Source organism: Leuciscus leuciscus, assembly GCF_965113295.1.
Source record: "Leuciscus leuciscus genome assembly, chromosome: 11".
Taxonomy (NCBI): domain Eukaryota; kingdom Metazoa; phylum Chordata; class Actinopteri; order Cypriniformes; family Leuciscidae; genus Leuciscus; species Leuciscus leuciscus.
The window spans coordinates 23,690,145-23,714,633 of NC_138735.1; the positions used below are offsets into that span (position 1 = coordinate 23,690,145).

At 39.7% G+C, this 24,489-nt stretch overlaps 3 protein-coding genes across 10 annotated transcripts in view; 1 reads left to right on the top strand and 2 right to left on the bottom strand.

Annotated features, from left to right (window-relative positions):
* The window catches only part of LOC309509688 (eotaxin-like), a 29,459-nt gene extending 25,511 nt beyond the window's left edge, over nucleotides 1-3,948 (bottom strand). For 3 of the 6 annotated variants that reach the window (XM_082184488.1, XM_082184486.1, XM_082184479.1), the window contains exons 1-2: nucleotides 3,845-3,948; nucleotides 31-138 (exon numbers count right to left, since the gene is read on the bottom strand). In XM_082184488.1, the coding sequence (XP_082040614.1) occupies nucleotides 31-103 (73 nt within the window). In that variant the 5' untranslated portion in view covers nucleotides 104-138; nucleotides 3,845-3,948. Of the gene's footprint in view, nucleotides 1-30; nucleotides 139-3,485; nucleotides 3,822-3,844 lie in introns of those variants that run through there. The other 3 variants (XM_082184487.1, XM_082184489.1, XM_082184482.1) reach the window with 3 other exon arrangements.
* LOC309509686 (uncharacterized protein) overlaps nucleotides 1-24,489 on the top strand; it is a 65,274-nt gene that overhangs the window by 12,620 nt on the left and 28,165 nt on the right. The gene's annotated exons all lie outside the window — the stretch shown is intronic.
* The window catches only part of LOC309509693 (uncharacterized protein), a 44,556-nt gene that overhangs the window by 10,075 nt on the left and 9,992 nt on the right, over nucleotides 1-24,489 (bottom strand). Inside the window, exons 2-4 of one of the 3 annotated variants that reach the window (XM_082184499.1) lie at nucleotides 15,211-15,343; nucleotides 15,038-15,109; nucleotides 14,787-14,913 (exon numbers count right to left, since the gene is read on the bottom strand). In XM_082184499.1, coding sequence (XP_082040625.1) covers nucleotides 14,826-14,913; nucleotides 15,038-15,109; nucleotides 15,211-15,343 — 293 coding nt within the window. In that variant the 3' untranslated portion in view covers nucleotides 14,787-14,825. Of the gene's footprint in view, nucleotides 1-14,676; nucleotides 14,914-15,037; nucleotides 15,110-15,210; nucleotides 15,344-24,489 lie in introns of those variants that run through there. The other 2 variants (XM_082184498.1, XM_082184500.1) reach the window with 2 other exon arrangements.

Below are 24,489 nucleotides of genomic sequence, written 5' to 3' on the forward strand. Positions count from 1 at the left end.
ATAATATACAAACAGTTTCAAGCACTTTACCTGTTATAGTCCAGATCACAGATGCAAAAACCACAACAGCCAAACTCCTCATGAGGATCCTTTGTGTCTCCATTGTCACAGTCGATCTTCAACTTTCACTGCTTGTGTCTGAGAGAATATATTCAAGACTCTTACTAGTAGTTTGACTTAAATAGTCAATAAAGCAGAGCTTAACCCTTGTACTTTGTTGAAAACCCTGTAACACCTTTTGTGTACTCGGTCAAAAATTAACGGCCTTTTAAAAATTGCTTGTAAATCGTTTGTTATGCTATATTATCACCAAATATAGGATTCAATCTTTTTACCAACTTGTTGTCTGTCAATTGGCACAGGTTTTGTATTTCTTTTTGGAACTAATTGATCATAGACCTCATTGATCTGAGCTCAGCCTGATTTGTGGATAAATTTGTCAATATTCAACAAAATATGCGGAATATCACACTAGTGTGCTTTAATATTTAACTAGGAAGTTTGTTTTGAAATGCTTTTATTTTGTACAAAATGGAACAAAGTCACACTTGTGGAGTTCCCAGTCAAAATGACCGCCGTGCAATAAAAAATTGCTTGTAAATCGCTTGTTATGCTTGTTAGGGGTTAACAGTTTAGGACCCAAGGACCAGATGTTTGAAAGAAGAATTATACAAAATTTAAGAAAAGTTTTACTGAAGATAGTTTGCAGTTTCATCAGCAGAAGTCAGCTTCAAGACTCACACAGGAGTTCATAGGCCGCCCCGCTTACAGTTACAAAGATCACAGCAGTTATACCCTACACCAAGGTCTAAGCTACGTCCTTGCTTCAGGTTGCAGTTTCTCATTGGCTAGGAAATTGATAAACATAGTAATTTTCCACACATATACAGATAGACTGAAGCATATCTCCATAGATTATGCAGCTGACACTCGGACCCTGATGTTAGGCACATCGTGACCTTCCAGGTCGCAGATTTGGGTTGCTGGGTGCCAGCATGTCCCGAACAACAACTCAGTCAATCTCCAATAATGCCAGTGGTTCCTTAACCTGTAACCAAGAAGACTAACACACACACCGAGACGGTTCCAAGTTTGGATTTGGCCAGTCTCCAACTATAAACAGGAGTCTTGTCTCAAAACATCAAGATAACAAGTTCTTTCTCTCAAGGATAGGAAACTTTAGTCTAAATGGAAAGTAAGGCTTTAACTGAGAAATGGTCCCTTAAACTATAGACTTCAATGACCCCTATTTGTTTTAACACGTTGAAGACCTTTCTCAAACACAAAACATGTCCCTATTTCGTTTCTGGAAGCCGGGCTAAATAAGCAAGCAGTGTTACTGCATTCAGATATCAAATACTGACATTAAAGAATACATGAAAAGAACATTTCAGTAATCACACTGGTAACTTCTATAACAAAGTAAAATCTCCAGAAAAGTCATTCAAATCATTTGATATTTAGAAGGAAAAATATTGATTAATACCTTGATTATAATCACTCATTACATATACACTGAAGCAGCAGTGGATTCCAATCCACCCCCTTCATGCTATATCACCAAATATTGGATTCAATCTTTTTGTCAACTTGTTTTGTGTCCATTTGGACAGGTTTCATATTTGTTTTTGAAACTGATTGATCTGAGTTTCATTAATCTGATGATAAAGTTAAAGATAAAGAGATTAGAGAAAGGAAGCCTGTAATACTCAAAATAGTTTGTTTGTTTGTTTACATGAATGTGTGTGTGTGTGTGTGTGTGTGTGTGTGTGTGTGTGTGTGTGTGTGTGTGTGTGTGTGTGTGTGTGTGTGCATATCCATGCATGCACAGGTCTGAGGCCTTTATCTTTGCAAGCACACATGCAATTATGTGAACATGAACATGATGCTCCTGAACACTAAATGTTTGTCTTATTTGAAAACATATATTTTGTCTGATCTATATTCAATCTCACCATTCATTTACAATGTATGGTCATTTTTTACCAATATAAGCTCAGATTAATGAGGCCTACAATCAGTCAGTTTAAAAAATAAACACAAAACCTTTTTAAAACTAATTTAAAGAAAACAAGTTGACAAAAAGATTGAATCCAATTAATATTTGGTGATAATATAGCATAATGAGAGATTCAAATGGTACTTTTTATAGGCTGTTCATTTTTGACCGGGAGAACCACAAGTCTGACTTTGTTCCATTTTGTACAAAATGAAAGCATTTCAAAACAAACTTATAGATAAACATTAAAGCACACTAGTGTGATATAGTGTACAGAATAATTTGACATTTTATGCAATATTGCTAAAATTAAAAAATAATAAAAAAAAATTGGTCAATAAATTAGGTGCATAAGCTCAGATAAAGAGGTCTATGATCAATCAGATCTAAAAAACAAAAAAACAAAAAACAAAACACCTGTCCTAATTGAAAGAAAACAAGCTGACAAAAATATTGAATCCAAATGGTGATAATATAAAATAATGAGAAATTTATAAGCAATTTTTTTAGACCGGTGCTCAGATTTGACAGGAACACCACAAGTGTAAAGCTTACGACCCACTAACTACGTTCTGCATTAGAGAAATAGTTCACTTAAAAATGAAAAATTCTGTCATCAATGACCCTCAAGTTGTTTCAAACCTGTATGAATTTCTTTCTTCTGCTGAACACAAAGGAAGATATTTTGAAGAATGTCAGTAAAAAAATGTTTTTATGGGAGTAAATGGGGTCCATCAACTGACATTCTTCAAAATATCTTCGTTTGTGTTCAGCAGAAGAAATAAACAACTTGAGGGAAAGTAAATGATGACAGAATTGTCAGTTTTAAGTGAACTAGGCTATTCCTTTAATAACCGAATATAGTACAGATCTAGTTTTAAAGAAAACATCTCACCACAATGTTATTTTTTGTAATCTTGAATCTGAAACTCTCACACATTTATTTTGTAATTGTAAATACTCTGAAGACTTTTGGTAGCAAGTAAGTAGCCTATCTATGATGGTTTTTGATACATTTCTTAAAATCAAAATAGATAAGTCTATAAGACTTAATACTGGCTCCGGAATTGATAACACATTAAAGGTAGGCTAATAATAATTATTCTTGAGACGTTTCATATCCACGCTTTGCGCGAATTATGGGTGGGTGTAACTTCCGCCAAGCTGTAAACAATCAGTGAAAAGGCTCGCTCTATGAACGCAATACGTTAAAAAATGTGTCACAGTGAGATGACATGAATCTACTCACCCTTGAACCATCGAACATTAAAATGACATTTAAAAGTGTAAAAGCAGGTAACGTTACTTTCAACAGACCAAAATAACCCCAAAAGCGCGAGTCTTTGGTTAAATATCACTGTAGCAATATATATCTGTATTATGTAACTTATGTTGCCTTAATAAAAAATGTTCATTAACTTCAGCATTACGTGATACTATTTCAAAGTGATTTCCGTCATTTTGGCTGATAAAAAATTGCATTTACCTGTGAAAACAAACCTGAACTGAGACAGTTGTGAGGATTTGAGGAAAATAACGAGAGACATTTAAACGTCATTGTATGTTTTCTGAAAGTAAAAAAAAAAAAAAAAAAGGACTGAGCTAGTTACAAATTTCTAATAGTTACTAAGTTTCTAGTGTGGACTTTACGTTCCAATTTAAGTAAGAAATTGTGGAATGCTGGTGCAACCCTAACTGTTCGGGACCGTTAGTTTGATGAGAATAACCGAGGTCTGACATCTGAAAGGCTTTTTTATTTTATTTTTCTCCTTATCACTAACATTTAGATATATAAATCAAATTAAACACCATCAATAAAAATAACTAGATAGGTTAGATGATTACCTTAAAAGTCCATAGCAATCAGGTCGTACTTTATCAGACAAGCGGATGCAGTGAGACCTCGAACTTTGTTCCTGTGACGTTCGCCTTAACCTCTAGTAGTCGGTCAACCCAACCTAGTGCGCCATCTCCTGGGCAAACGACCGACGTTTACAAAACCGAGCCCAGTAAAACTTGACTGATAAATCCTATCCTTGTCTGTCCAGATAGATTCCCGAGGAAGAATTATTTTACCCTCACAATATTTCAGCAATCATGTCATGTCTCCTGTATTTGCTACTGTTTAGAATCACAACTAATAAGAAGCCTTTAAGGGAAGTTTTAGTGTGTTTTAATTTCGCGACAAACAGACCACGCCCACATTATATTGTTACATTCGTTTCAATGAAATTAGTATCTGATGACAACTGTAAGTAGATTAAATAAATGATGCTATTGACATTGTGTCTTTGCAGTACGTGTGTATTCGCAGATTATTGTTATGATGCCAATTTGTGGCTTAATTTAAATTGAGCAGCAATACTGCTGTGGTTAAAGGGACATGTCAAGCATTTATTTATTTATTATTTATTTATTTAAATGTTGCTGAGGAATGAGTTAAAGCATAAAGCATACAGTACACTCCATAAATGTTCCTAAAGAGTGGTGAAAATTGATAAGCTTGAAAATTGATAAGCTCATAGCTTATGGATCCAGTGAATTACCCACAGCATTTATTTAGAGGAATGTTCAACAAACATATTCATTAGTGAACAGGTATGAAAGCTACAATAACAAAAGAAGAAAGATAGAAAAAAAAAAATAGGCAAATGTGCATGCATGCAGGACAGCTGTATTTGCCAACTGTGGAAGTACTGACCACACAGTCCCACCTTCCACATTCTGAACATCCAATCTAAGGAAGGAAGAACAAACTATAGAGTAAGTTACATGTTACCGAAGAACAGTTACTTGTTTTGCAATGTGTATATGTATACATTTTTCTTACCCATTGGCCAGTTTGGCCTTCATACTGCTCTCCGTCTAATGTAATCATGTTATATTAGTAAATAAATGTCACAGTTATATTAGCTTTTTATAGTAAGACCAATTTAACACACCATTATCCTTCATTGTGAAATTTTCACATCTCCTCTTTAATAGTGTTCCTTTCTTGAGCAGCTATCAGGATATTGGTTATCCTGCAAAGTTTTTGATTTGTCTAACTTTAATTGCATCAATTTGCTGTGGCAGTGTATGGCCTAACAACAATGACAACAGTTACAATAAGGACACTTAATTTATAGACCTTTTAATCTGTTCCTAGCGGTTAGCAGACGACAACAATGAAAGCACATGATGTGATGAAAAAAAATGAAAAAGAATATGTTAATGAGATTCATGGTACCAGTCAAATGAAGAGAACTGGCATATTTCAAATTTATATTACATAAAAAAGAATCCCACACCCATTACATGTTATTTATAAAAATGATAGACCATTGTGTCATATTTCTTTTGTTAAAGAGGTCAGCAAAAAAAGTAAACAAAGCATTTCCTATTGTTTTGAGAGGGTCATGCTCTTTGTGTGAGGTGACAAATGATTAAGAGGTTAGTGATGTAGGCCTACAGTATGTGAATATTAGCCATAGAGAATATCAGTATATATTTGTAATAATTCATCATCACTGTATCATATGTTCATGCTTATTTCAGTAATAAAATGTGGTTGCCACTCAGTGTTTTTCACAGAACTTTAATTACTAAAGACAAAGTGTTCTCTACATGTCCAATACAAGACATTAGTTACACAACATTCAAGTTCATGCTCCTACTGAACATAATGTACATTTACACATTTATCCAAAGCGACTTATATTGCATTTCAAGGTATACATTTTAAAATCTTATCAGTTCTTGCTTTCCCTGGGAATTGAACCCATGACCTTGGCGTTGCAAGCTCCAATGCTCTACTGTTTATTACTATATAAAATGCATGCACTTAATTTAAATGATTATATGATTCTAAGAAGATGCAGTATTACACACAGAATTAAATAAGAATAAAAAATAATAGATCCATTATAAAATTAGGCTATATGCAGATCAATAAATGCAACTTGTTGAAAAAATGTAAATTACTTTTGCAATTTATGTTTCTTTTAGGTAGCCTAGCTACTTTAACTTAATCTACATCTGTTGTTATTTGTGATTAGAACTCATGACAACACACTAAAGAAAATATGATACTCTAATGTTGAGAAGAAAATTCTTACATGTCTCTTCATCCAATGAAACGGAATGTATGAAGGTAAAAGAGTAGCAAAACTCGAGAGCACGTAGATGTGAATTTGAGAACTTGTACAATAAATATTCATACTTGTACGTGAACATTTACACTCACAGCTACAATGTGAAAACCTGTCAAATAAAAATCTGAAGTTGAATGTTGAAATTTGCACTCGCAGACAATAGTCACAAACCTGTATTCTGAATTTGAACCTGCAGACAATAGTCACAAATGTGTAAAATGTAATTCACAGAAATACAATGACAGACACAAACTTGTAATATATATTTGCATTTAATCTTACATTCACATTCACATTTGCAGTACAACCTCAATTAGGCACTTGCAATTTCTCAAATCTGTCACTGCAATTCCAAACGCTTTAAAAGAACATGTCTGCAAGAGGGAGAGGACTAGATGGTCGAGGGAGAGGACTTGTTGAACCAGGACAAGGGAGAAGGAGAGGTAGGGGAAGAGGAGTAAGAATGCGTGGTGCTGTTTAAAGGAGAGTAAGAGCGGTGGTCACGGATGAAATAAAAGCCACAATCATAGACCATGTGATAAACCATGGTCTATCATTGAGAGAGGCTGGTGAAAGAGTCCAGCCTAATCTCAGACGGTCAACCGTTGCTTCTATTATCCGGATTTTTCAACAAACCAACAGGTAAGTCATGCTTTTCATGAGGGATATCAGTGCAGTTGCTATTTACTGTATTACAGTAACTGCTGGCCACCAGCAGTTACAAATACAAATATGTTGTATTTTTGTTCCTCTAAAGGACACAACGATTTCCTCGCTCTGGGGAAAGAAGAAAGCTTCTCAGTGAAGACCAAGAACATGCCATTGTAGGATGGGTCATTGCTGACAATGCAATAAAACTGAGAGAAATTCAGACCAGAATTGTAGAGGACAACCTGGTATTCCAAAATGTGGAAAGCTAACGGTTACAACACATACATGTACTGTCACTGTTGCACTATACTGTAATAAAAAGAAATGCATCAAATTGCCTCACATACAGTATAGATAGAGATTGAGCAACAACTTACCAGTTTTGTAAATGTTTAAAATGTATTGCACCAGTGTGTACGACTATGTTGTAGTGTGTGTGATGTCTGAGGGCAAAGTTTGGTTTTTCAGAGTGAATGGTTTTGAGTGTAGAGCTTCATTTTGACCTGAAAATAGGATGTATGGGGAATTGGGTGAGACATTATAGATTTGTGTTTACAGTTTTGAGAATACGAGGCATAGTTTCAAGAAACTATGTATTTAAGCATGTATTAAACGATGTATTGTATTTAAAGGGTTAGTTCACCCAAAAATGAAAATTCTGTCAGTAATTACTCACCCTCATGTTGTTCCAACCCTGTAAGACTTTCGTTCATCTTCGGAACACAAATTAAGATATTTTTGATGAAATCTGACAGCTGGATCACTCCTCCACAGGCTTATGGACACTATAACTTGCTGGCCCAGAAAATGTATTAAAGACATTGTTAATATAGTCCAAGTGACTCCAGTGAGTTTATAAAGTTTATAAAGCGACGAGAATACTTTTTGTGCGCAAAAACAAACAAAAATAACGACTTTATTCCACTTTTCATTTCCTTCTCTCTGGGCCTCGAGTCTTTTCACGTAGTGTTTAAGCGTAGCGCGTCTGTGCTGCACGTCACCACGTATCACACACATGACCAGCGTCGCCCAATAGTGAGCCTACGTGGTGACGTGCAACACAGACGCGCTACGAGTATGACGACGTCAGGCTATAGATCCATAACAATCAATAACAAAGGCTCTTATAAAAATACAAAGCCAATGATGAAAAAAGATGCTAAAGAGAAAATTTGTTATCGTTTCTGACAGAGACCTCTTGCACACATTCAGAAACATCAACCACAAGCAAAACCAGTTGTTGCTGATCATAGTTTATTTGTAGTTTCAGATTGCACTCGTTCATTTGCATAATCAACTGACAAAAATGTCTAGGATTGTTTTCATACAAATCAGTCTTAAAGGGATAGTTCGCCCAAAAATGATATTTAAGCCATGATTTACTCACCCTCAAGCCGTTCGAGATGCATATGTCAATCTTTTTTCAGACGAACACATTTTCAGTTATTTTAGAAAATGTCTTAGATCTTTCAGTGGTTATAATGTGAGGCAATGGGGTCCAGCTGCTTCAAGTCCGAGAATGTGCATGCATCCTTCACAAAAATAATCCACCCGGCTCCAGGGGGATAAACGAAGGCCTTCCGAGGGTAATCCGTGCGGTTTTGTCGTAAAAATGTACATATTTAAAACTTTATAAACGAAAATAACTGGCTTCCGGTGGCGGTTGGTGCGCGTTCATGGAGATGGATGATGGCGTATGACGTAGGACGTAGCGTAGGAAGCGTCGTGACGTAGAACGAACGTGACAGCGCAGCCAGAGAGCAGAGCAAAACAAAACTCTACGTTCGTTCTACGTCACGACGCTTCCTACGCTACGTCCTACGTCATACGTCAGCATCCATCTCCATGAACGCGCACCAACCGCCACCGGAAGCCAGTTATTTTCGTTTATAAAGTTTTAAATATGTACATTTTTACGACAAAACCGCACGGATTACCCTCGGAAGGCCTTCGTTTATCCCCCTGGAGCCGGGTGGATTATTTTTGTGAAGGATGCATGCACATTCTCGGACTTGAAGCAGCTGGACCCCATTGCCTCACATTATAACCACTGAAAGATCTAAGACATTTTCTAAAATAACTGAAAATGTGTTCGTCTGAAAAAAGATTGACATATGCATCTCGAACGGCTTGAGGGTGAGTAAATCATGGCTTAAATATCATTTTTGGGCGAACTATCCCTTTAATTTCACTCAGATGCGTCACCCTTCTTGACACTGCATTTTCACTACATTGAGTGAAATATATTTCAGTGTGAAATATAATATATAAGCTAATATTGTATTTAAACACATTTGTTCTAAAACAGTTTCACTATAATTCAGTTTCTGAATAAAATGTATAAATTAAGAACTGTTACTGTCAAACTACATCATGTATTTGACAACATATATTTTAAATATTAAATTTAAATACACCTAATTTACTAACCGTCACTTTAAATACCCTCTGATATTCTTCATTTGGGGTGACACTAGTGATCTTTGGGGTCTCCAGAGACTCCAGGCAACAGCATGTAATTTTGTAACAGAATAATAGTTTTTTTTTTTTTTTTTTTTTACAAATGTAATTTTACTCTGATTATTAATGTTGTTACTCCACATTTGTGCAGTTTTTGGAGGATTTATGATATATTTTAAATTTATATAAATCAATTAAAAATGTTTTTTTTTTTTAAATAGGTTTTTATACAAAAACAGCTTTTTATGTAAAATTCACTTTTTTAGCCACTAGATGGCTATAGAGCTCCACTATTTGCTATTTGACTAACTGAAACATATCTTTTTACAAGTTTTTCCAGTTGGATTCATATCTAAATATTATGAAATCACAATTCTAACAATAAATGTTTTTATTTTTATTTTATTTTTTTGCATTTTTTGTACTGACATTTTTTTTTCCCAATAATGTTTCATTATTAGAATCTATTGTTGTCAAAGACCCGGTACTTCGGTACCAAGTCGTTACTCAATTTTTTTTAAACGTCACGGTACCAGGTTTTCTCAAACCCGATACTTGATGCGCGTGCAGTTGCGTCCTCTTCATAAAAGCGCTGAGACATGGCGACCGGCGGTGCTGCTGATGTGGTGGCTGTAAATCCACTTGTTGATAAGAAAGGAGGAAAGAGCCACATATGGAAATATTTTGGATATTAGCTCATAATAGAATGGTTGCATAGCAACGACAGACGCCACGGGAGAGCAAGCGCTTGTGGAAAAGAGAAAGCGGTGCGAACTGCGCTCTCCATGATGACGAGGAAGTATCATCAAAGAATTAATTGATTTCTAGCCCTTGCATTAGCTTTACTACTAGATATATTTATGGAGATGAGAAATAAAAAGCCGTCATTATGTCATTAATATCCGTCAGAAAAGCAGTTCTAGGTTTATTCTTGGCTGGATAACTCTTAGGCCCCGATCACACCTAACGCGATTTTCAGGTTCGAAAACGCGAGGTGCACAGCACTGCCCAATCACACAGAACGAGCAGTGCGCTGCGTTTTTTATGTTGCTAGGCAACCACTGAAACAACTGTCCTGTCAGTCAAGTAAACGTCAAATCAGCCTTTTATTAACTTTATTTACTTTCTGTTCACATTGTGGTAGTTACGGTTCGTGAAGTCGTTAAGCTCCTGGTAACCCGCGAGAGCACTGTCGGTACACGATCCAGTAGAAAACGCACATGCGCAAATGATAATTCTGTTTTGTGACGATTTACGACACTGCACGACACTGCACGATCTGTTCCACGTAGTTCTTTCTTCATGTAAGTGCAGATTGTCTAGGCAGAAATTCATATTATGTTCCTTATTGTCTTCTGTAAACAACATTGAAGGGATCATTTTCCTCATTTAGATTATATAGACCCATACCATACTAATACAAAATTACTCAACTTAAAAGTTAACTAATATTAGCAGCTTTTAATAATAAAAAAACGACACAAACCGTCTTTGACAATACTACTGACCTCAGACCAAAACACGGCAAGTTAAGCCTAATACCGTACAGCAGTGAATCGCAAAGGAGAGTAGCCTATGGAGGAAACTGATCATGTATGTTAATGTAACAACTCACAACTCCTTTATTATTTTTGGATTGGCAACCACGTAAACACATCGTAATGCATAGCGTAAGCTACATTTAAAAGCATCAAAATAGACCCGCTGTGAAATGTTAAACACAATACAACGTTACACAAATATGCCGCAAGTTGTGCCATCGCATGCGTGGTTCCGATAGTGTAGGAAAACCGTGACGTTTTCTACTACGTAATTACGCGCATGCGTGTACGGATCGTGCAGGTCAGAGCCATGGAGAGAGAGAGTTGCGACACTCTTTGATGTCGCCGCTATGGCTGTCACGTGGTTCATGTAAGCCCCAATAGTTCCAAAACGTACGCTGGCTGTCATGTTCTTCTATGGGACAGACAGCAGCGATTGCATTATTGAACGGTAAATATAAAATAAAACACACACCCAAGTACTTTTTCAGCTGTTATTGCATTATTGCATTTTGTTAATGTCAGCTTTGCATTTGGAGATAAGTTTTAAGCTATATTTTTGGAGGGAAAAGCTTAGTGTTCATGTTCGCATGGGTAGTAGCACTGGCTTTAGCGGCTCTAACTTAACTTTTCCATATCATTCATCTGATGATGGACGTCTCATGATATTTCTTTTAGCACAACTGGGCTGTATTAGGCTATTGATTCCCGTGATTTTGCTTATAAATTTAGATTTAGCCATTAGCCTACCTTTGTGATCACGCAAAGAGGTCTGCCGTGGCGGTCCCTTCAGAATTCGCTTAGAAGCTAGCTCACTTCTTCTGATGAAAGTGGCCACCCCCAGGACCACAACGTGAAACATAATCATGTTAAGACTAAGAATATTATTTTAAGATTAAGCCATACACATTATCAAAACTATAACAGATTAAAAACGAATTTAAGCATGGCTGATACAAATGAAGGTTTTCAAATAAAATATTTTTTATTAAACAATAACAGACAACAAAAATGTGTGCTTGTGTGTGTGAACAAGAAAAACAAAAACCAGGGGCAGGTGATCCATGAAACAGACAGGACTGGTGATGGCCATAACAATCCTAAAGGTCCAGCATTGTTCTCACAAGCCGCTTCACTCAAGACAATAATAACATAATGAAAAGTTAGTAGGCCTATATCCCAAAAAATTAAATTAAATAAAAGTTGCTATAAAGGTGGTAGCGATTCATTACCGAACTCTTAGCTGACGAAGTCGCGCTAGCTAACTAACGTTAGCTAGCAGGCAGTGCTTGAAAATTGGTTGAAACAACCAACATAAAATATAAATAATTACGCTGTGCATGTACAAATGAAGACCAGTATAAGCATCGCAAAGGGCCTCTGATACAATATAGACAGTTGACAATTCAAAAGAGGTCGACATTTCGGCAACTTAACTCTGGAACAACTCGACGCGCAGCAATGTAAGTGAATGGTGTCCAACGCCCAAATGACAGTGTTTGGAACTATTCCGATCTTCATATCCCGGAAGTAGGCGGTTAAAAGCGCCGCCATTATTTACAACGGAGGTCTATGGGAGTGTCGCAACTCTCTCTCTCTATGACTCTGGTGCAGGTGGAACGGATCGTGTACCGACAAGCACCCATAGACAGTATATAAACTGGACACAGCGACCCCATAGGTTTCAACGGAGAAAAGTGAAGCAAATTAGAAGCACTCATTTCCTGATTGCCGAGCGAACTGCGCAGACTCAAACTGAGCTTGACGACGTGGATGTGACGTGAGCAGCCTGTCTGACAGTTGTAAGTCTTCTAGGAGCTGTGCCAAGAGAAATCTGAATCATTCCCTTCCGAAACTTGCAGAGACGGAGAGTGTGAGTAGGAGCTGTCCATGAGCTAGGAGCAGGAGAAACATTACGATTCTCTATGGGCTTCTCCCTTGACTTTATGCCTCCACGTCCCCCCGATTGACTGCGAGCTTCTCCTCCTGTCTCTACGGTAATTTCCAGAGAGTCGCGTGGTTATGACGCAATCGTTAGCCTGTTTTTACAAAAACTGCTTCTACGGGGCCATAACGTAAGATACAAGGTAATGGAGCATTTTATAAATTGTCGTGTTTCTTTAGAAATAAATAATGGACAAATGGAGTCTTTAAACGCCTCAGATGTAAAGTTATTCGCTGTCAAAGTGACGCCAAAATGAATGGGAGTCAATGGGATGCTAACAGCAGGTGAAGGCTTGTTAGCCAATGGCGGCCGCCGGGGGTGGTACGGAAATCGAGAGCTCGATTACCCCCCTGCAAGCACCACAAGTTTATCCTCCATCATCGCACTCTCCGGGCGTTCAAGCAACTGTAGCTTTCATCACTACAACGGAAGGCCCGCCTCTCCATTCATTCAATTGGACAGTGGAAAAAAACGCGATGACGTCGGGCGCTTTTTCCGCTTGGAGTTGCTTTTTTTTCAACTTCAAAAACGCGAGGCGCAGCAGGCGGTTAAATAGCGCGCAGAACGCTCGCTGCCATAGGAAACCAATTGAAAATAGGCTCCTCTCACTGCCAAAAACGCGTCAGGTGTGATCGGCCCCTTAGCAGGTTTAAAAATCCCTTTTAAAATTAAATATGAATGCAGTTTTGGATTAAATAAAAGTACAGTCAAGTCAAATAAAACACGTTTTATCTCCTGTATAGTTTGGTAAACACTACAATAAGATACCATTCATTAACATTACTTAATGCGTTATCTAACATCAACACATTGAGTGAACAATATATTTTTACAACATTAATTCATGTTTGTGAATGTTATTTAATACAAACACTTGATTGGTCATGTTTGTTCACTTCATTCATTGTACATTAAATCATGTTAACAGAAATAATGTTAACTTTTGATTTTAAAAATGTATTTTTAAATGAACCCGAAGGAGAATAATTGCGACAGTATATAACTATTGTTTATTGTTAGGTCATTTTATCTAATGTTATCTAACAAATGGAATCTTATTGTAAAGTGTTTTTAATACTACAGTTTCCATCTTTGTAACCGTGATATACACTTTAATATATGTACATTTAATCTAAATTAAGCTTTGGTACCGAAATTGGTACCGAGAACCGTGGATTTTCACTGGTATTGGTACCGAATACTGAAATTTTGGTACCGTGACACTATTAGAATCAAACCTGAAAAAGATTAAAGTTTTTAGAGTTTATCGTTTATTTCAATCTTTTTTTTCATTGTACAAATGTAATCTACACTTCAGTTACTAACTGTAGAACAGATATGAACAGTTATATTATATATTGAGTACAAATACATGACATGATCATCAAAATGCAATGAACTGAACAGCATAATAAATGAGCAAATAAAGCAGTAACTTTTGTCTCTTTCTCTCCCCCTCTATGTGTGTGTGTGTGTGTGTGTGTGTGTGTGTGTGTGTGTGTGTGTGTGTGTGTGTGTGTGTGTGTGTGTGTCGATGTGTCAGTGTCACCATATGTATTTTTGTGGTGGTTCCGCATTTTGGACTATTTTATGTGACAAATTATAAGAGAGCAGTTTTTATAGTCTCACAAATGTATTCCTCTGTGTGTGTGTGTGTGCGCGTGCGCATGTGAGCATGATAATTTTGCATTGTGAATGTTTTTAGCACTGTTAGAAGTGTGCCACTTCATTTCTGTCTATGTGTGTTCTGTGTTGTGTCTGATTTTGATGATGAATTTTGTCCATTTTCTATGCGGGGTCTCTGAAGACCACGAGTGTGACTATTTTTTTCACGCTAACATAAAAACAGATATCATTACAATATATATATATATTTGTAGATCTAGAAAGGGTTGAGAGCCGTACAAAGTTTCATGCCATTTGGGCAAAGAGAACATTTTTTTTTAAATTCAGCAAAAGTCATTTGCGAGTTAAAAAGACCCCGAAGAACACTAAAGGGTTTTAAACTTTAGAAATATTTTAATATAATAATATAATATTTTAAAACTCATAACTACTTCAACATGTGTTCTCATTATGAGTTTGCTTTTAGATGTTCATGATTCATGATCTGTCAGTTGATTGGGAAGATCCTCAGATGATGCTGGTGGCGTGGAAGTCAGGCGTTTGTTTCTTTGAGCTATTCTGTTAAAAAACAAACACAATTTGAATACAAGAATACTACTGTATACTAAACATGCAACACTTTATAAGATTATGTTGTTACAAATTCAGGTATGTTTCACCACACTTGTTGGGTTTAACTTACAAAAGCTTAACTTCCTTCTTCACCCATCGTTGTCTCCTATCAAGACAGAACTCTCCTCGTTCAGTCTTAAAGCTGTTAAAGAGAATGAAAAAGTTAAAACAGAAATCTAGCATCAGATGCTGTTGATCTCTAATCATGACATGTTTTCTTTAGAGAAGAACTGGGATTCTTACATGACGGCCTTCAGACATGGAGGATTTGATTTTAGCAGCCTGAAACCGATGATAGGATCAGTAAACTTTGCTCGAGTTAGTCTGGAGACGGCAGTACAGCATGTGATCACCTTCTGATTAGCATCTGCTGATTCTGAAGAACAAGGTAAACCTCAATATTCTGCATCATTCCATCAGATATAATAATATACAAACAGTTTCAAGCACTTTACCTGTCATAGTCCAGATCACAGATGCAAAAACCACAACAGCCAAACTCCTCATGAGGATCCTTTGTGTCTCCATTGTCACAGTCGATCTTCAACTCTCACTGCTTGTGTCTGAGAGAATATATTCAAGACTCTTACTAGTTCGCCTTAAATAGTCAATAAAGCAGAACTTAAACTGCTATACATCCTGTCCGTTTATTTTTGTAGATGATTTCATCATTGTTCTGTTTCATCACCATATCTGGCTTTCCTAGTAGTTTAGATTAGGAGTGAAGTCATTTGTTGTGGTAGGTGTAAATCTGTCATCTGCTAAATTAATATTTGTAAATGTAGATGTAAATTCTCAGATTATATTTAATTTCTAGCCTTGCTGTCAGTCATTTACAGTAATTGATATAAATTCAATGTATGCTGAAAAAAGTGAATAATTTTTAATATTCTAATAAAACAAGTGTTTTTTATTTTTTAAAATGTATTTATTTATTTATTTCGATTTATTTATCTCCATTAACTGCACACGAGCAGCTACTCTTCCTGGAGTCGATACAATCCAACATGCCGCTTACAAGACTTTTACACCAATATTCAATGCATTACATTTTGCAAAACAAAACACTAATGCAATTAAAACACCACACCCCTACTCACACATACATACAAATCCAAACACACACTCATATACACCAGACCTAGTTTAGTCATAATTCTAAGATATGAAATAATCTTCTGTTACAATAATACAATTTAATCATGATACTGTAAGCAATAATTTATAGTGGAATAACAATTTACCATTTACAATACATTTTAATTTATGATCAAATGCCTTTTTAAAAGGACTTTAAACTGATGTTTACTGTGTGCATTAACAATGTCTCTGGGCAAAGTATTCCAACCATGAATTTGTGCATCCATGAATTTAGTGATTCAAATATATTTTATCTTGTAACATTGAGTATATGCCCATTTACTGTATATGAAGCAAAATAGGAAGGAAGAGCTGACGTCATACTGTTACTTCAACTAAGAGGTTTGATGGGGAGTTTTGCTAGTCGGTGGGATGGGTCAAGTTTTTCCATTTAACAATATTCTTAGACACAGATTCTCCATAACTGTCAAATTCCTCTGAAATGCAAGACACTGTCTTCCTTTATTGACAGATTTAAAGACATCCAATACTGAAAAGGCCATTTTCAGAAATAAATATAGAAATACTAAATGAATATATTTAAATATATAATACAATGAACTAGATACAGAACAAAAATTGGTTCCATTTATATCCATTAATATGTTTTTGTATAATTGTGTTCTTATTTAAAGGTTATTCAAAAACTATTGATCTGCACCAGGACTGGATTTACAATAGTTTTCGGGTCAAAATCTCACTATTTATTCTGATAAACCCAAAATAAAAAAAAATAAAAAAAGTTTTACCATGTAGGCAACCTATCAAAATGTATCAAATTCTCTTTTTATCTTGCTTTCCACTGTGAAATGGGATGAGATGATTGGACACTGGCTGAAGTTATTTATCCACCACTGCTGTGTAATATTTCCAAAATGTTCATCCTTTATACACCTATCATCATCTTTTGTGCTCATACACATTAGATTGTTTTTTAAATGTGTCAGAATATGTTACAACAAGTTTAGCCAATGTAAGGACATATACTGCAACTTGAAAAATCTGTCCTTGTCATCACCTTGTCACGGTTGTTGAATGCATTGGTTCCTTCTTGTCTCCTGTCTATGTTGTTTATGTGTGAGTGGGCGTTGTCCCGCTCACGTGTCCGTCAGCGCTCCAGCTGATAATCATCATCATCACAATCACTGTTCACAGCTGCGATTCATTTCCATTCCATATATATACTCACACCTTTCTCTGTTCCAGTGTCGGATTATTTGTTGAGGTCCTGTGATTGCCGTGTCAGTGTTTCCGTGGAGTTGCCGTGTCTGTGTTCGCCCTGCCTTGTCTTCCTGCCGTTCGTGTTCTTCGTCATTGGTTTCACCGCACTCCAGCACCGGATTTTGGATTATTCACCTTCACTGCACCAGCGCACCACAGACCATCAAGTCCCTGCACGAGCCTGAGTCGCCACCTTCCTGAACTGTTTGTGTTTCTTTGTGAGCCTAATAAACGCTTTGAGTATCTGCAATTGCTTCCGGTTTTGTTTATCTTGACAGAACAATCCGACCATTCCATGGAAGCAGCAGGTGACGCCGCAGCAACGATGGATGACTTTGTTCGTGCAAGTATTCAAAGGATGGACGCTCAGGACCGCTATCAAGGAGAAGCGGCGCGCGCGATTCAGGCTCTCGTCACGCAGGTGTCCGAGCTGACCCAGCGATTTCAACAGCTGCAACCTCCCGCTGCGCCAGCCGCACCGCCCGTCCCTCCCACACCACCAATGCCCGCCTCCTAGTCGGAACCTCGCCTTCCGACTCCTGAGCCATACTCTGGTGAGCCAAACTTTTGCCGGCCATTTTTGACTCGATGCAGCATGCATTTTGCTCTCCAGCCCCGAACCTTCGAGAAAGAGGAGTCCAAAGTGGCGTTTGTACTCACTTTACTGACTGGGAGAGCGGCACTTTGGGGGACGGCGGTGTGGGAAAACCAAGAGCCATGCTGTTCCTCGTTCCAGGAGCTCTCCTCGGAGATGAAACGAGTTTTCGACCGCGCGGTCGCGGGGAGAGAGGCTGCCAGGGCTTTATCTGAACTACGTCAGCGGGAACGATCAGTTTCGGATTATGCCATCGAGTTCAAGACCCTGGCGGCCGAGTGTCGCTGGAACGAGGAAGCGCAGTGGGATAGGTTCCTGCATGGGCTGGCCGACCGCGTCCAGAGGGAAATCTACGCCCTGGATCTACCCCCCTCACTCAACGAATTGATCAACCTGGCTCTGAGGGTGGACGCCCGACTAGCCCGGGTCGGACCACGCGCTCCACCCAGCCTGCCTCGTGGAGGGGTGGAACATCAGTGGTCCAGCGGCATGGACGCGGCCGGTCCCTCCGATCCCGAGCCCATGCAGGTGGGTCGAGCTCGGCTTTCCCGGGAGGAGAGGGAGAGGCGGAGATCCCTTGGCCTTTGCCTATACTGCGGGGGAGCGGGACATTTTGCTAACAACTGCCCGGTAAAAGGCCAAGCCCGATAGTAAACATGAGGCTACTATCGGGTGGGATCTCCGCCGAAAGGTCCTCATCTACATCCACCATCCTCCCGGTAAGACTTAGATGGTCTGTCCACGATCACCACTGCACCGCACTGGTGGACTCCGGGGCTGAAGGTAATTTCATGGATCGCACCTTTGCACTACAGTTTCAAGTCCCACTCAGAACACTTCCTCAGAGAATCACCGTACATGCACTCAATGGACAGTCTCTACCAACCATCTCCCAGGCCACCGAGAACATCACGCTCATCACTTCAGGGAATCATGCAGAGACAATATCATTTTTCATCACGGACTCACATCACACACCCGTTGTCTTGGGTCACCCCTGGCTCAATCTACACAACCCCCGCATTGACTGGAAACAAAGAACCATATCAGCCTGGAGCGTTGAGTGTCATAGTTCTTGTCTTGTGTCTGCCTGTTCTGTTGTCTCTGTTCCTGTGTTGCAGGAGGAAGCAGTGGATTTATCAAACGTGCCCGCGGAGTACCGTGACCTGAGGGAAGGTTTCAGTAAGTCTAGGGCTGCTTCTCTTCCTCCGCACCGTCCCTACGACTGTGCTATAGATTTACTGTCAGGTAAGTCTCCGCCTAAAGGCAAGATTTATTCACTCTCGGTTCCGGAGAGGGAGGCTATGGAGAAATATATTTCTGATTCTCTAGCATCCGGGTTCATCCAGCCTTCCTCATCTCCAGCGGGGGCGGGGTTCTTTTTTGTGGGGAAGAAGGATGGATCGCTGCGACCTTGTATTGATTACCGGGGGCTGAACAACATCACGGTAAAGAATACTTATCCTTTGCCGCTGATGTCTTCAGCCTTCGAGAGGTTGCAGGGAGCATCCATCTTCACAAAACTGGACTTACGTAATGCTTATCATTTGGTCCGTATCAGGAAGGGGGATGAATGGAAGACTGCCTTCAACACCCCTAGGGGGCACTTTGAATACTTGGTCATGCCTTTCGGTTTGTCCAACAGTCCCGCAGTCTTCCAAGCGCTCGTCAATGACGTGCTGCGAGACATGATCGATCAGTTTATTTATGTTTACCTGGATGACATTCTGATCTTTTCCTCGTCTCTCCAGGAACACGTGCAGCACGTCCGACGGGTACTCCAAAGGTTGCTAGAGAATGGGCTTTTTGTCAAGGCGGAGAAATGCGCTTTTCATGCACAGTCGGTCCCTTTTTTAGGACACATCGTGTCGGCTGAGGGTATGCGTATGGATCCTGACAAAGTTAAGGCTGTGGTAGAGTGGCCAAACCCAGATTCCCGTAAGGCCCTACAGAGGTTTCTGGGGTTCGCCAATTTCTACCGGCGTTTTATTCGCAACTTTAGCCAACTAGCCGCACCTCTGACTGCCTTGACCTCCCCCAGAACTGCGTTCAGGTGGTCGGAAGCAGCCGAAACTGCTTTTTCCAACCTCAAGAGCCGCTTTGTTTCGGCTCCCATCTTGATCGCCCCTGATTCCTCACGTCAGTTTGTGGTGGAGGTCGACGCGTCAGAGGTGGGGGTAGGCGCAGTTCTTTCTCAACGCTCACCTTCAGACAACAAGATGCATCCATGCGCGTTTTTATCTCATCGTTTATCACCAGCCGAACAAAATTACGACATTGGCAACAGGGAGTTGTTGGCGGTCAAGTTAGCCTTGGAAGAATGGCGTCATTGGTTAGAAGGGTCCGGGGTACCCTTTATCGTCTGGACGGATCATAAGAATCTGGAGTACATTAGATCCGCCAAAAGGTTGAACTCCAGGCAGGCTCGGTGGGCACTTTTTTCGGCCGTTTTGATTTTACTCTCTCGTATCGTCCGGGTTCCAAAAACATCAAACCCGATTCTTTGTCGCGTATTTTTGATCGATCCGAACACGCACCTACTCCCGAGCGTATTTTTCCTGAGACCCTAATTATCTCTACGCTCACTTGGGAGGTCGAATCGAGAGTCAAGAAGGCTCTAGAAGGGGTAACGCCTCCGATCCGGTGCCCATCGAACCGCTTATTTGTGCCGGAGGAACTACGTCCAGATGTTATTCGGTGGGGCCATTGTTCTAGTCTAGCCTGTCATCCAGGAGTTAGTCGCACCCTCTATTTGGTCAAACAACGATTCTGGTGGCCGCTTATGGCTCGCGACGTTCACGATTTTGTTTTGGCTTGCTCAGTTTGTGCTATTGGCAAGTCATCCAATCGACCCCCAGATGGGTTACTCCAACCACTGTCGGTGCCTTCAAGACCCTGGTCCCATATCGCACTAGATTTTGTTACCGCCCTCCCACCCTCCCAGGGTAACACGGTAGTTTTAACCGTGGTGGACCGATTCTCGAAGGCAGCCCACTTTGTTCCCTTGCCCAAATTACCTTCAGCCAAGGAGACAGCGGTTGCAGTCGTTAATCACGTCTTTCGGTTACATGGCCTCCCGACAGACGTGGTTTCCGACAGGGGTCCCCAATTTGTGTCCAAATTTTGGCGAGAGTTTTGTAGGTTGCTGGGGGCGACGGTCAGTCTGTCCTCCGGGTTTCACCCCCAGAGCAATGGTCAAACTGAGAGAGCCAACCAAGACCTGGAGAGAACCTTGCGATGTACGGCTGCCAGGAATCCTTCCTCCTGGAGTCAACAACTGCCTATGGTGGAGTACGCCCACAATTCGTTGCCAGTGTCAGCTACGGGCCTATCTCCTTTTGAGTGTAGTATAGGATACCAGCCACCGGTTTTTCCCAGTCTGGAATCCGAGGTCGCGGTCCCCTCCGCTCACGCCTTCGTCCAGAGGTGTCACCACACATGGACAAGAGCCCGTGAGACTCTCCTCCGTGTGTGGGCGCGCACCAAGGCCAAAGCCGATCGCCACCGGTCTAGGCCTCCCGTATACGTCGTCGGTTCCAAAGTGTGGCTTTCTACTAAGAACATTCCGCTCCGCTCCGTATCCAATAAATTGGCTCCTAAATTCATTGGCCCGTTTTCTGTCACCAAAATTGTCAGTCCGGTGGCAGTCCGCCTCAACCTTCCTCCAGTGTACAGGAGAATTCATCCGGTATTCCATGTGTCCAAAATCAAACCCGTTTTTTTTTTCCCGCATTAATCCGCCGGCCCCGGTTCCCCCACCGCCGCGTCTCGTAGATGGGGAACCAACTTATTCGGTCCGTCGCATTCTGGACTCTAGGCGGAGGGGACGCGGATTCCAGTACCTGGTGGACTGGGAAGGTTACGGTCCGGAGGAGAGAAGTTGGGTTCCGGCTCGTGACATCCTGGATCACTCTCTTATCGATGATTACAATCGACAGGTAAGGGAGTCTGGGAACGCCGTGAGGCGTTCCTAGAGGAGGGGGTACTGTCACGGTTGTTGAATGCATTGGTTCCTTCTTGTCTCCTGTCTATGTTGTTTATGTGTGAGTGGGCGTTGTCCCGCTCACGTGTCCGTCAGCGCTCCAGCTGATAATCATCATCATCACAATCACTGTTCACAGCTGCGATTCATTTCCATTCCATATATATACTCACACCTTTCTCTGTTCCAGTGTCGGATTGTTTGTTGAGGTCCTGTGATTGCCGTGTCAGTGTTTCCGTGGAGTTGCCGTGTCTGTGTTCGCCCTGCCTTGTCTTCCTGCCGTTCGTGTTCTTCGTCATTGGTTTCACCGCACTCCAGCACCGGATTTTGGATTATTCACCTTCACTGCACCAGCGCACCACAGACCATCAAGTCCCTGCACGAGCCTGAGTCGCCACCTTCCTGAACTGTTTGTGTTTCTTTGTGAGCCTAATAAACGCTTTGAGTATCTGCAATTGCTTCCGGTTTTGTTTATCTTGACACACCTGTAGCCACTGTTGTCTTCATCTCTTAGCTCTGATATTTTTCGTGATCAGCCCATATGGTATCATAATTCATCATTCATTGCTGTCAGTCGTAATGGTGATTTATAACCACACATACTAGCGCTTTACCACAATAAACCACTAATAGGATAAATTTACTGTTGTATCTGTGCTACAGGTGATCATTTCAGAGAACAACAGATGCAAAGATGGACACACCACTAAGATGGTTTATATCAGGTCAGATGACTTTAATACATTGCATGAGGTTCAGTTCATCAGTTCATTTAATCAACATTTAAAAACTAACAGTTGTGAATTCCATCCATACTTTGTTAAAGGCCCAATGAAGTGCCTTGAATCCTGCAGCATTATTCAATGTGTTGACTTAATTTCCACTGAAAGAGGAAGAGAGGGCGGGACATATCGAACAGTTCCTCTCCTCTCCTCTCCTTTTTTATTTTTTTAATTTTTTTTATTGCTTTCATCCGGTACATGACAATATCATACAAAACACAGATTACAGATATATACAAATGCTACATATAAGGCCAAAATATATAAAGCGGTTGCAATTAACAGAGGGAAACGGAATACTAAATGAAAAAAAAAAAAAAAAAAAAATAATAATAATGAGGAGTCAGAGTTATTGTGTCACATGGACAGCCTGTCACATAAGACCAAAAGTCTTCCCAGACAGGGATACACACAGGGACACATGCTCTGTTCTTATTATGTAGTTTGTAAAGCAAACGTTCATAAGAGGCTGTCTTTGTCATTATGTTGACCCATTCTTTTAACTCTGTTTTCTTTTTTAGTTTTCCAGTGTTTCAAAATGACTCTAGCCGTCCCAGATATACCACCACCATGATCACTGCGAACTCTCCATGTGAAATATTTGACATCTGCTGTCTGTCTCCCAATAGACACAATTTTGGTGATAATGGTTGTTGTTCCAAGCCATTTGCTCAAAATATTTAAAATTTGGTGCCATAACAGCTGAATAAGTGGACACTCCCAGACACAGTGAATAAAAGTACATCTGTCCTTTTGACATTTCCAACAAACATTATTATTTGTCAGACCCATTCTATTAAGTCTAAGGGGTGTCAGATAGAACCTGTGTATGATTTTGTACTGTGTAAATTGCCCTCTGGCTTCTCTTACGTATTTACCTGTATTGGACAAAATTCTTTTCCACACTTCGTCCCCGATTACAGCCCCAATGTCCTTTTCCCAAATTGTCTACATTTGTGCAGTCATTGTCCTGTAGAATACAGAGGCTTTTTGTTGGGAATGAGGCAGTGTTAGAAAGTCCAATATATGGTTTCTGTCCGAGTACTGGATTTTTTTAGAAACACAATTCCAGAAATGTTCTTTTCCCTTTAGATTATACTTCTATACAAGGTTATTATAAGACATAAATACCCTGTTCAAATAAGTCTGCCACAGTGCCCAAGCCATTCATTCATATGCCATTTCTTCCAGTACATAGGTTTCCCGATACAAATAGCAGAATTATGCCATAGGGAAGAGTAATGGTTGTTTACATTGTGATATTTTTTGCATCTTGTGAATCTTTGCCCATACCTCTCTGGAATGCCTCATGATAGGGTTTGTGGTCATGTCCAAACATTGAGACAAATGCTCAATATAGGGCTGTATGGTTGAGACAAATTTTTCTCAATAGTAACCCAATCTAATTGACTATTATTGTTCCATTGTTTGGCTATTTTGGCCATTTCATAAGATACCTTATAGAGCCGAAGGTCTGGTAGTCCCAACCCTCCCTTATCCCGAGAGGCACATCATTTGCTAAGCTTTATCCTGGGCCTTTTCCCATTCCAAACGTTTGACCATTATATCGTATTGATTAAGAATCAGCTGTGGTGTTGTAAGTGGTAGCATCATAAGCACATAGTTAAGCTGAGGCGAAAGCACCATCTTAATTAAATTCACCTTCCCCCATAAAGTTAACAGAATTTTCCCCCATTTGTCCAGGTTATTTCTTATGTTTTGTAAAAGCAGTGTCAAATTTATTAGGAATCTCTTCTAACTCCTTGTTTATCTTGAATACAAATATTTTATCCCTCTTGGGA